Below are 12,169 nucleotides of genomic sequence, written 5' to 3'. Positions count from 1 at the left end.
CAACCCCTGGAGTGGCTGAAAACAGGCCTTTAGCATTGTCCCCATTGTCGGAGTGGCGGACGGTGGGAGCCCTGGGTGCTGCCTCGGGACTGGGTGGGGGCCTCCATCTTCACTGCTGTCCCGTGACCCGTGTCGCCGTGGCAGGTGGGCACGGGAGGGAGCCTCCAGGTTCTGTAGGTACCGCGACCTACTTAGCATGCCCCAGTGCCTGGCGGAGCGGCCGTTCCGGTCGCACTTACCGAAGAGAGGACAGGAGATCAGAGGAATGGAGCTCGCGCTAGGGAAGGGAGGGGTTGGCTCGATCCCATGTCACGGCACTCCGCCGCCCGAGTGTGGTCTCGGAGGCCCGCGCCGTGGAGCTCTGTCCTTGTCCTTGTCCTCCCCTCTTCCCTCAGACTGTAATGAAGACATTGAGGGTGTTAGTGTAGCCGGTGCCTCTAAGCTTGGAGGGACGGCTAATGTGATAGATGACATAATCAAGATTCAGAATGAGTTCAGCTGCCCGGAATACCACCCGAGAACCAATCAAGGGAGCAAGCTAATAGGAGTAAACGAAGAGCCCTATGTTCAAGTTCAAAACCCAACCAGTAATATAGGTCGTCGAAAGCAGTTTGCATAATTTGGGCCCCCTGTGTCTTTGGTGGGAGGCTGTCCTCATCTTTTGGCCTAGATTAGGGTGTCGGTGGGGCCGCCGACTCCCCTGCATCCGCTTTGCCCCTCGGTTACTCTGTGCCCTGCGGCCAGAGGCGTCTTCTCCGAATGCAGATCTTGTAGGCGCGGTGGTTCCCCATCTCCGTGTTGGTCCCTTCCTCCCATGGCTGTGCTCCGGTCCTACCCTTCCCTCCCCGATGTTCCCCCAGCCTCAGAGTGGACTTCTCCCACCTTACCCAGCCTCCTCGCTGCCCCTCCAGCTGTCCTGGCCCTCGTTCCCCTCCAGGGAGGTGCCCCGCTCTGGGCTGCTGCCAAGCCTCTTCTGCGCCCTGCTCCCTTCTTTCTGCATCCCTGCTCAGCCTTCGCATTCGCGGCCCGGTCTCCAGATGGGGCTCCCTGTTCTGTGCCATGAGGGCAGGCGGGGCCCCCCACATGGCAGTGAGCCCTTCTCATGCACTCGTTGTCCTGCATGAGGAACATTTGCTTAACTGATGTCTCTGTGCACAGAAGGGCCCCGGTGGTTTTTCTCCGACTGTATCAGGGCACCCAAAGACCAGCCCAAGGTTTGGCGCCTCTCGAGAATCTGCATGTGGTTGTACTCATGGCCATGATTCGTTCCAGTGCAAGCATGCAGAGCAGAACCAGCCGGGTGGGGAGGCCCGGAGGAAGGCGGGGTAAGGTCCCTCATGTCCCGTCCCGGTGGAGGCACATGGGACACATGTCACATCCCCAGCGGTGAGTCGTGACAGCAGCTCTGAAATGTCCACCTGAGAGGGCGCTCACCTTGGGTTCTGTGGAGAGCTTTTCGCCTCGACGCCCTCTGCCTGGCACTTCCCTGAACTCCAGACTCCCAGGAGGAAAGCAGTTCGGCATAAGCTGCACTGTCGGCCGAGGCCCCGGGAAGCCTTCTTACTTGTTCGGGAACGATGGCAATGCTCCCGAGCTCTCGGGTCTCCGGCGCTGGCCGAGGGAGGGCTGGCCTTGCCCACGAGCCTCTCTGAGGACGGCAGTCCCAGCCCTGCTCTTCCGTGGGCCATCTCTGCCAGGACGCAGCGTGTGGCGTGGCCCGCGGGAGGGTGCGGACGTGGTTCTTGGGGAGACGAAGGAGCTCACGGTGTGACCCTGTTCTGCCGCGGACTGGACGGCGACATGACGGGCAGTAGCCGGGGTGTCGTCCCGATGTTTGCCACGGAGTGCAGCCGCAGCGGGTGTGTGCTCTCTGACCTCTGCGCAGCCGGGAGCCCTGTGGCGCACTTTGTCCAGGGCTGTGTCCAGGGCCTGGGGGCAGCTGCACGAGATGACAGACACGGAGGTCTTTCAGGCCATTGTTTGCAAAAAGGACGTGCGGGGCTGTTCCAGAAGCAGGTACAGGGGGTGGGGAGAAGGGCACCCGTGGTTTTGGCACGGAGAGAAGCCGTGTTCTGGGGAGGGACGGCAGAAGGCAGATCCGTGGTCGGGGGCCCAGGCCCTCATCGCAGGTGCTTGCGGGGCCGTCGCGCTGCGGCGGGTGGGGCCGTGGGGCCCTCCAGCTCAGCCCCCTGGGAAGCTGATTTTCGGCTCGTCTCTGCAGCGCTCCTCCAGACAGTGTTAGTCCCCTTTTCTCCCAAAGAGCAGAAAGCGCTGGTCGCCTTTTCCGACGTGTGGGGCGGGATGGCCACGGTGTGAGGCCGGCCGTGTGCGCGCTGTTTTGGGAACGCAGACTTCACCTTCCGTGGAAGCGTCCCCAGGGTCGCCATGCCCCTCAGACCTTTCTTCCTCCGGTCGTACGTTTCGTAGCGCGTGCTCTTTTCTAAAGACGGAAAAATAGGATCTCAATTAGAAAGGCTGAGAGTGTTTACTTGTTGTTACTGTTCACATTGCCGTGAACGGGGAGCGACCTGGGTCCAGTCACACGCTTCTCTGTGCCAGGTGCGTGTGCAGGTGCGTGTTTTGGATTGGGGGCTGGGGGCAGCGGCCCGGAGGTGCACCCGGTGCCCTGGCCTTGAGCAGGCAGAGCCCGTGGGAGGCGCCGCGCTGCTGGGGTCTCGCTGCTCCCCCGCCGCCACCCCCACCCCGTCCCCGAGGAGGGCCTGAGTACCGCGTGTCTCCTAGAGGGGCTGTTGCTGGGGCCACAGAATGTTCTTTCCCTTTTACATCTTCTCTGTCAGGCTTCTGGCGCTGGAATGTCCTTGGTGTGCCTTTCGGAGGCTTCCTGGCCCTGAGCAGGGCCACCCACCTCCTGGGCTCCCTCTGTCCACCTCTGTCCCTGCCTCGCTGGGCTCTGCCCTCCGAGCCCCATCTTGCCGTCTGGGTTGGAGCCCATCTGAAGGCTGTTCTTCTCTGCCTGGGACCCAGGTCCAGAACGCCAAGACCACAGCCCACCCTTTACTCTCTTCTCCTCCTTTCAAAACACAGAGGTTTTTTTTTTTTTTTTTTTTTTTTTAATTTGGAGGCTCTCAGGTGTTATTCTTTTCTCATTGTTTGGATTTCTGAGAAAACCTATCTTCCCTACCTGGGTTTTGAACAAATTGAGAAATAAAACAAAACAGTGGCAGATGGAGACCGAAGAGTAACTTTTATTTCTTCTAAATGAGAATCTTGAAATCCTATCTCGGTGTGAAAGCCAGACCTACCAGCTGACCGAGTCCCAGGATTACCGGGCTCGCGCACCCCATCAGCGCCAGCGCACCCTCGGGGGCTGCAGAGCCTTCGAGGGGGCAGCCTGCCCGGGGCGTAGCCGGCTCCGCCAGCTGGGAGGGGGGCTGAGCCGCAGCCTGTCTGTCCTGCCGGCTCTAGCAGCTGATAAGTTGCCTTCCTGTGGCCAGTGTCCTGGGGATAGAAAGAGGTCCAGGGGTGGACACGCTGGAGGCGCCAGCCGATTCCCGTTGGAGACGGAGAGGAGGAGATCTGCGGCCCCTTGGGGTGGACCAGCTCCCAGGGAAGCCGTCGCCCCGTTGCTCTCCTGAGACCACCGGGGGAGGGGATTAGAAGGCTCCCCTGACGGCTCCGGAATTTGTCAGAACCGAGCGGCAGGGAAATAATCTGCAAGGCCCCTGCCCAGGGCTGCAGCTTCCGCCTCCAGCGTGTCGCCCTCCCCGAGCCGGATCCACGGATGTGGTTCAGGCTGGCTCGTCGGGATTTTCTGCTGCGAGGCCAAGCGGTGGCGTGTAAACTTTCACCAAGGCAGTATGCCCCGCCCCGCATTTGAATACAAATCTCCTTCTGTTACCCCATTTCCAGGGGGCAGTTAAGTGTCAGAGGCTGACCCTTGCAGGCTCAAGTCCAAAACCCCGATTTCTTACCCCGTTGAAGCTCAGCTACATTAAAGCTTACGGTGTGTCCTTAAGGGACACCTGTGGCTCTGTCAGGCCCCGAAGTCCCGCCCTTTAAACTCAAGTCCCCGACTCCCTTCTCCAGGGCTGGGTTTAGCAGGACCTACTGGCCTGTCATCAGGTCTAGGAGACGGTCACTCCAGGCCCCCATGGTGCCACCCCGGGGACACCATCCTTTGTGCCTTGGCATTGCTCTGGGTGAGGTTGGTGCACGCTGCTTTTCTTGGTTTTGTGCTGGCAGAGCCACCACACCTTGGAGCCCAGAGCCCATCACCCCAGATTCACGTGGGGGAGACCCCCCAGTGAGAGGGTGGGGCCCACTCTGCCCATTTCCCGTGCCTGCGGACATTCCCTGATGACCTGTAGGAGATATCGGTTCTGTGCCCCGGCTCGAGCTGCCGGCTGCGCCTGCATGTGGCTAGTGACCGTGGGCGCGGCAGTGACTGTGCAGGGGCTGGCGGCAAGGACCCCCACACTTGCGTCCGGCCTCCCAAGCTGCTCCATGCTGAGTGTTCCACCTGAAAACCCCCCTCACGGATTCCAGAGCGGGCCACACTGGGTGCTCTTGCCACGTCCCCAGGGCCACCTGACAGCCACTGTCGGTGCCACCGGTTGCTCGGTCCCCTCCCGGTCTGGACTCAGTGCTGTGGGCACGGCCCCTCGCTCACAGGGGCTGTCTGCACAGTTGACTATCTGGGACTGTGCATGTCCACTCTGGACTTGCCCTATGCTTCCCTCCTGGGCCCCGAATGCAGGCTGAAATGTGGGGGGGGCTGCCCAGGAGCTGTCCCTGCTGAAGGGATGCCCCCCCCCCCCACCCTGGTGCCTGGTGGTGTGAGGCAGCAGCGGGAGCACTCCCCACTGTCCACAACCCATGGTGACTGCCTGGTAGGCTGTCGTTGCCCTGTGCCTCGCCCGTGTCACCCGCACCTTACAGAGGCCGGGGGTCTCACTGTCCTTGGAACAGCTCGTGCAGCTTGCCTGGTGTCGCTCCCTGAGGACGAGACGTTCCATCCCCGCACTGGCCCAGCACGGGCCACGTGAGCTTTGGGACCGAGGCCTCTCTGCTCTCCGGAGTCCAGGATCAGCAAGGGGGGCTCCAGATTCTCATCTTGTCCTTTAATCTTGTGGGTCCTGGGGGCCCCAGGGAAGAACGGCCCCCAAGCCTGCTGTATTCATTTTCTGCAGCTGCCGAAACAAATTGCTACAGGCTCAGTGGCCGAAAACCACACAGGTTACATATTCCCTCACAGCTTGGGAGGATGTGTGTCTTGTGGGGCTGACTCAAGGTGTGCGCCGGAGGCTCCAGCGAGATCTCACAGCCTGACCTTTTCCCAGCCTGCGTCCTTTGCCTCCTGGCCCCTTCCTCCATCTTTAGTGTCGCTGTGGCAGGTCGGGTCCTTCTCACGCTCCCGTGGACTCATTGGGACCCCAGGACTGCGGTGGGCCCTCAGCTAGTCCAGATAATTCCCTTTGGTTAGTGGATTGGCCGCTTTGTGCCCTTCGGCAGGCTCCGGGCGTAGGCTGTGGACCTCTTTGGGGCTGTCTCTGTCTTGCCTGTGTGTCCCTGCGTGGAGGCCAGTGCCTTCCGAGCCCAGCGGCCCTTCTGAAGGTGACGGGAGGCTGGTTGAGGCCCCGCCCTCGTTCCCTGGCACCTCTGGTAATCTTGGGCCCTCCAGCACCTCCCCTACCTGGTTTCCCGGACACCTCAGAGCAGACGTAGAAGGCAGCCTTGCTCTCTTGGTGTAGACGGCCAGTGGGAGCCCAGAGAGGTGATGTGGCTTGCCAAGGCTGTGCAGTTCCCGAGTAGGAGAGCGGGGCTCCTTTCCAGGTCTGTTGGACTGAGGACTCATCCGGCTTGACACCTACCCTTGTTTTCCTGTCTCGGTTTATCCGCTCCTTCACCTGGGCTCACGGAGAGTGGTCACGTGGTCCTACTTTCCTTGTGTGGCAGCCGCGTCCCTGGCCTTGGGACTGGGGGTGGGACGCTGACACCGTCAGCACCGGGCCTGGGCGCTGTTCTGCGTCCGCTCTTTCGGCACTGGTGAGTCCAGCCCCGGCGGGTGCCCGCGGCCCAGGCAGCGGCCGCCGGCGGCTTCCAGCACGCGTTTCCCAAGGAGCTGTCGGCGCCGGGCGCCTCTCTGTTCCGCGCGGACGTAGATGTGCGCATGTACGCAAAACGATGCTCCGCTAGATGGTCCCCGAGTCGGGTGTGCTCGCCCCCTGATGGCGGGGAGGCCCGGTCCTGACCCCAGATGGGACTGCGCTGTGGGCGGGCCCTTGTGATGGGGCCTCACGCCGCGTGCATGGGTCACTTGGTGAATTCGTTCTGCTGTGAGACTGTTCACCTTTGTTTCGCCTTCCTCTTTTCCCTCTGGAAGATGTGGTTTATTTATTTTCTGTGCATGTGATATTTGTTGTTATTTTTCCCATAGGACAACTATACATTTGCCCAGCCTGGGATTCAGATGAAGGTGAAAATGTTGGAAGAGCTCGTGAGCCGGATTGATGGTAAGGCTGCTCCCTGCTGGCCCGGGAGGAGGCGGTGGGAGGCTCAGGACTTGGCCTCACCCCAGCGAGATGCTGTCCTCACTCAGCCTGGGGGTCCTGGCTCCCGCAGGCCAGGGCCTGGCTTTCTTCTGGGGGGGGGGCACTGGAGCAGGAGCCTCTTCCCTTCGTTTTTATTAAGGCGACATAATCAGAATTCAGTGCAGGCGCTTTGCAGGGAGTAATGAATGCGCTCCAGGAGCGGGCAGCTCTCACTCCTTATTAAGCCTGATGATTGTCATAATCTGGGCGACAGCATGGTTGTTTATGGCTGTCCTTTGGCACAGTGTTCCCTGCCTTTGTGCATCATTTTGCTATCAAGGATGCTGGCATAATTTCTCCATGGAATCCAATTAATTACCAAGTCTGGAAATAAAATCTTTAATATTATAGGAAAATTATAGTGTGTGCTTGGCCGTTTTAGATTATGCTTTCATATTTAAGTGGGGGCTTTGAAATACCTTTTACCTTCATTCTTAAAATAATTTCCCCTATGATGTGCTGACTGTCATGTTGCAATAGCAGAGTTTAATTAAATGGAAGTTGGGAGATAATGCCTGCCCATCCCCAGCACCGTCTCCCGATAGTTCGTTACATTAACGAACAGAGTGTTAACGAAGTGATACCAAGCAGAACCAGGCATAGATTTGTGGCACCGACAGGTCGGTGGTGAGGTGCAGAGAAGAGGGGGCTCTGTCATGAAGAACCTCATGCGAGCCCGGCAGGTGATTTTGCTGAATGTACAGAGAAGTTGTCCTTCGCTTCCAACGTAGACGCGGGGGTGTGCCTTCCGGCCCGGCCTCTGCGTCCCGGCGTGTCGCTCCAGTCATCATCTCCCCCAGAAAGGCACTTGGTTTGGGGGACTGGCGAATGACATTATAGAATGTAGTCATACAAATTATAAACGCCATTTTGTGGCTTGATTGAATCTGATTTTCGACCAGGGATCTAATGGTTATTATCTCATTTCCATACGGTGAAGGTTTTCACGGTTCTCCCAGTAATACTTCATTTCATTCGGTCTATTCAGCTGCTTTCCAGCCTGTCTGCTCAAGATATGTTTCCTGCTTGTGGAACCTCGTTTATTCTTCACTTCGCAGTGAGATCTCTGAGAGGTGGCTGGGTTCTCCCCGTTTAGCGGGTTTGCAACTGGCCCCGTTCTCAGTTCTCCGAACTACGATCCGCAGTAGGTGTGAATTTCACTTCCTGCGCGGGCTCTTCTCTTCCCCTCGTGTCCCTTAGAAGGCGTATTTTCTGTTTCCATGGAGGTTAGGAAGTCGTGGTTAGCGCTCATTTGTACCAGCGCCGCGGTTTGGGGAAACGCTTGAATGGATTTTCTCTGGTGCTGTGGTTCAGGAAGAAGCACACTGCGAATTTGCTGGATGATGGTTTAAAAGAGCAGCAGCGAGGCCCAGAGGAATCCCAGCCCAAGCCGTGCTTTTCTGTAAATCACATTTTTCAGTGCAATTTCTGAGGAGGGTACTTCCGGCCTGCAGTTTTGGCTTAAAGGATCCGTTCTTCACAACAGAGAAGGTTCCTTTATGTAATAGATATGTAAAATACAGAAACACTGTAGCCGGTTTGTGACTGTTCTTCTGATGAAACCTTAGATGCCCAAGCTTTCCAAGCAGGAAGTTCACCCAGCGGACAGGGTTTGGGCTCTCTGGCTGGGGGGGCACCCAGGCCCCCCAGTAGCCCCTTGGGAGAGCTCCCGCAGTCCTCAGCTGCGGGAAGTCCACCCTCCCCACTTTCATCCCTCACCCCTTAGAGAGAGAGATTGTGCACTAGGAACTTTTGCAGGGACTGTAAAGATTTTATTAAGGCCAGGATATGTTAGGAAGAAAAATTGCTTGAAAAAACCCCCCACTGCCTCGTGTCTGCACTTTAGGGGAAGAACGGCATTGATTCAGAGCTTCTTGGCACTTTGGTGAGGGAACACATGTTCGTGGGCTTGTTGACTAAGAACGGTGACGTTAATTGCATGAATAAAACTGGGAAAATTCACAAACTTGGGGAGAGTAGACAACGTGCTGCTGAACAGCCAGTGGGTCAAAGAAGAAATCAAAAGGGACATCCAGAGATACCTTGAGGTGAATGAAGATGGAAAAGCGACATACCAAAGTTTAGTGGGCGCAACAAAGCAGTTGCAGGAGGGAGGTTCCTGCGATAAATGCCTCCCTCAAGAAATGAGAAGAGCGTCGAGTAAACAACCCAGCTTTACCTGTCGGGGGGCTAGAAGACAAAGAGCAGATGAGGGCCAAAGCTGGCGGAGGGAGGAGGCCCCCGATCAGAGCAGGAATAAATGACTTGGGCAGGTACTAGACAAGACCAATGAAACGAAGAGCCGGTTCTTTGAGAAGTAAACAAAGTTGACAAACTTTTAGCAAGACTCACCAGGAAAGAGAGAGAGACAGAGGACTCAAGTAAGATCAGAAGTGAAAAGGGAGATGTATTGCAGCTGATACCACGGAAACAGAAGGGGTCGTCAAAGACGGCTGTGAACAAGTATATGTCAACAGAGCGGACAGCCGGGGGGAAGTGGGTAAATTCTGATTACCACCAGCCAAGACTGAATCGTGGTGAAGCCGAGGACCTGAACGCCAGGCCCCAGGCCAGCAGGGAGACTGACGTGAAGGAGGCAGTAATTGAAAGTCTCCCAAGAAACACAAGTCCAGGACCAGGCAGCCTCGCTGGTGAGTTCTGCCGATCATTCAGGGGAGGATTAATACCAGTCCTCCTCAAACCCTCCCAAAAGAATAGAAGAAGGAGGAACTCTTCTGAACACAGTATCCAAGGCCAGCGTTATCCTGATGCTGAAACCGGACCAAGATGCCACATACAAAAAAGAAAATTACAGGCCAGTGTCCTTGATGAACGTTAGTATAAAAATGCTCAATGAGATACTAGCAAATTGAATTCAGCAATATAGTAAAAAGATCACACTCTACGACCAAGTTGGGCTTATTCCAGGCATATTTGGATTATGGATTCCATAATCCAAATATGGTTTGGATTATAGATGCACAGCAGTCAGTGTGGTCTACCACATTAACAAAATGAAGGGTAAAACTTGTAGGATTATCTCAGTAGTTGTAGAAAAAACACTTGATAAAATTCAACATCCATTTATGATAAAAACTCCTAACAGAATATAGGCATAGAAGGAACCTATCTTAGCACAATAAAGGCCGTCTGTGACGAGCCCACAGCTAACATTACACTCAACTGTGAAAAGCTGAAAGCTTTTCCTTTAAGGTTGGGGACAAGACAAGGATGTCGACTCTCACCACTGTTTTTTTAACACAGTATTGAAAATCCTAGCCAGAGGAATTAGGCAAGAAAAAGAAAGGACATCCCCCTTGGAGAGGAAGAAGTGAAATTGTCACTATGTGCAGGTAAGAGGGTATTATGTATAGAAAACCTCTGACTCCATAAAAATCCTGTTAGAATTAATAAATGGGTTAGGGTTAGGGTTAGTTGCAGGATACAAAATCAGTGCACAAAAGTCGGTTGTGTTTCCTTACGTTAATAACAAACCATCAGAAAGAGAAAGTTAAAAAACAAGAAAGGATAAAATACTTAGGAATAAATTTAACTAAGGAAGTCAAAGACCTGTGTATTGAGAACTATAAGACGTTAATGAGAGAAGTTAAAGAAGATGACCCCCCTCCAAAAAAAAAAGAAAAGGGAAAGATGTTTGGTGTTGATAGATTGGAAGAATTTATGTTGCTAAAAGGCCCAGACTCTCCACAGCAATCTACAGATTCATTGTAATCCCTACCAAAATTCTAATGGTGTTTTTTAGAAAAATTGAATAAAGAATTCTAAAATATGTACGGAAGCACAAAAGGCTCTGCAAACAGAGAATGCCGTTATGAGGAAGAAGAATAAAGCTGGAGGCATCACGTGCCTCGATTTCAAACTGTATTACCAAAGCTATAGTAATTAAAACAGTATGATATTGGCATAAAATCAGACACGTAGATCAATGAAATAGAATAGAGAGCCCAGAAATAACCCCACACATGTATGGTCAAATAATTTACGACAAAGGAGTCAAGAATATACAATGAGGAAAGAACAGTCTTTTCAATAAATGGTATTGGGGAAATTTATATAAAAGAATGAAACTGGACTGATCTTTTACACCATACACAGAATTAGCTCAGAGTGGGTTAAAGACTTAAATGTAAGACCTAAAACCTTCAAACTCATACCAGGAAACACAGGCGCATTGACATAGGTCCTGGCTATGATTTTTTGCACCTGATGTCAAAAGCGAAAAAACAATAAAGTTGGGACTACATCATACTAAAAAGCTTCTGCACAGCAAAGAAAACCGTGAACAAAATGAAAAGGCAGCCTCCTGGATCTGAGAAGATAATCACAAGTCGCATATCTGATAAGGGGCTAATATCCAAAACATATAAAGAACTCTTATAACTCAAGAGGAAAAAAAAAAAATCTGATTAGAAAACGGACAGAAGATCTGAGTAGATGGGTTTCCAGAGTAGACCTGCAGGTGGCCAGCAGACACGCGGAAAGATGTTCTATGTCATTAGTCTTCGGGGAAATGCAAATCCAGAGGACGATGAGCTAGTATGTCTCACCGTTACCAGAATGGCTGTTCCAGAGAAGGGAGCCCCTGGGTGCCGTGGGTGGGCACGCAGGCTGGTGCGGCCACTCACAGGATGGAGGTTTTTCAGAAAGTTACAAATGAAATCACCATGTGACTCAGCAGTTTCACGTCCATGTATTTAGCTGAACCAAATGAAAACTGCCAACTTGAAGAAGTCCGTGCACGTCACGTTGAGTGCGACATCGTTTACACCTGCTGAGATACAGAAACAACCTGAGTGTCCGCCGACAGAGGAACACGTGAAAGAATTGTAGAGTGCGCGCGCACACGCACACACACAGACAGACACAGGAATGTTACTCAGCCATATGAAGGGAGATCCTGCTGTTTGCAACGTTGTGGACGGACCTCGAGAGCATTACGCTGAGGGAATTAAGTCAGACAGAGAGACAGATCCTGTGCGCTCTCTCGTATATGTGCAATCCTAAAAAAAGAAAGAAAAAGATGGAAACACCAAAAAGCAAGCTCACGGATGCAAGGAAGGGATTGGTGGTTGCAAGAGGTGGGGGCTGGGGTGGGAAAAATGGGTGAACTTATTTTTTTAATAGTTTAAATACATTGATAAAAGTTAAAGGAAAACAGAAAGGTGAGGTTTTTATGGGCTCAGCGAGGACTAGTGTAGAAAAGAGCCGAATTGCTCTGGAAAGTTCAGGAAGCCTGGAGTCCCGCAGCTGTGTTGTGAAGAACGGAGTGGTGATGGGGGAGGAGAGCCGAGGTCTTGGGGTTCGGGGGGGGACACAGAAGGAAACAGTGAGGAGGAGAGAAGAGAGCCAGCATCGTCGCCTTATTTTCTAGTGGGGAGGGTTGACTAAAGGATTTCTCAAAAGCACTTTTAAGTTCTAATTTGAGTAGGTTGCATCCCCTCTCTGCTAGCCTTAAGCCCTTTGTAAAAGTGTGTGCTGGAGACAGGAAGGTGCCCTGCGTGAGGAGAGACAGGCCTGTCTGTGGCGGAGCCCAGCGGAATGGAAGACGGCAGCGGCCCGAGAGGCTGTGTGCTGGGCGGGGGTAACGATGTGTCTCG

At 53.9% G+C, this 12,169-nt stretch overlaps 1 protein-coding gene across 2 annotated transcripts in view; it reads left to right on the top strand.

The window, feature by feature from the left end:
- The window catches only part of TBC1D22A (TBC1 domain family member 22A), a 308,080-nt gene that overhangs the window by 176,214 nt on the left and 119,697 nt on the right, over positions 1-12,169 (top strand). For both annotated transcript variants that reach the window (XM_080811153.1, XM_080811152.1), the window contains one exon: positions 6,398-6,473. In XM_080811153.1, coding sequence (XP_080667279.1) covers positions 6,398-6,473 — 76 coding nt within the window. The remainder of the gene's footprint in view (positions 1-6,397; positions 6,474-12,169) is intronic.

Source organism: Martes martes (genome assembly GCF_963455335.1).
Source record: "Martes martes genome assembly, chromosome: 8".
In the NCBI taxonomy this organism is placed as follows: Eukaryota; Metazoa; Chordata; class Mammalia; order Carnivora; family Mustelidae; genus Martes; species Martes martes.
Note: the sequence above shows the minus strand (reverse complement) of the source record. Positions and strands in the feature narration are given on the sequence as shown.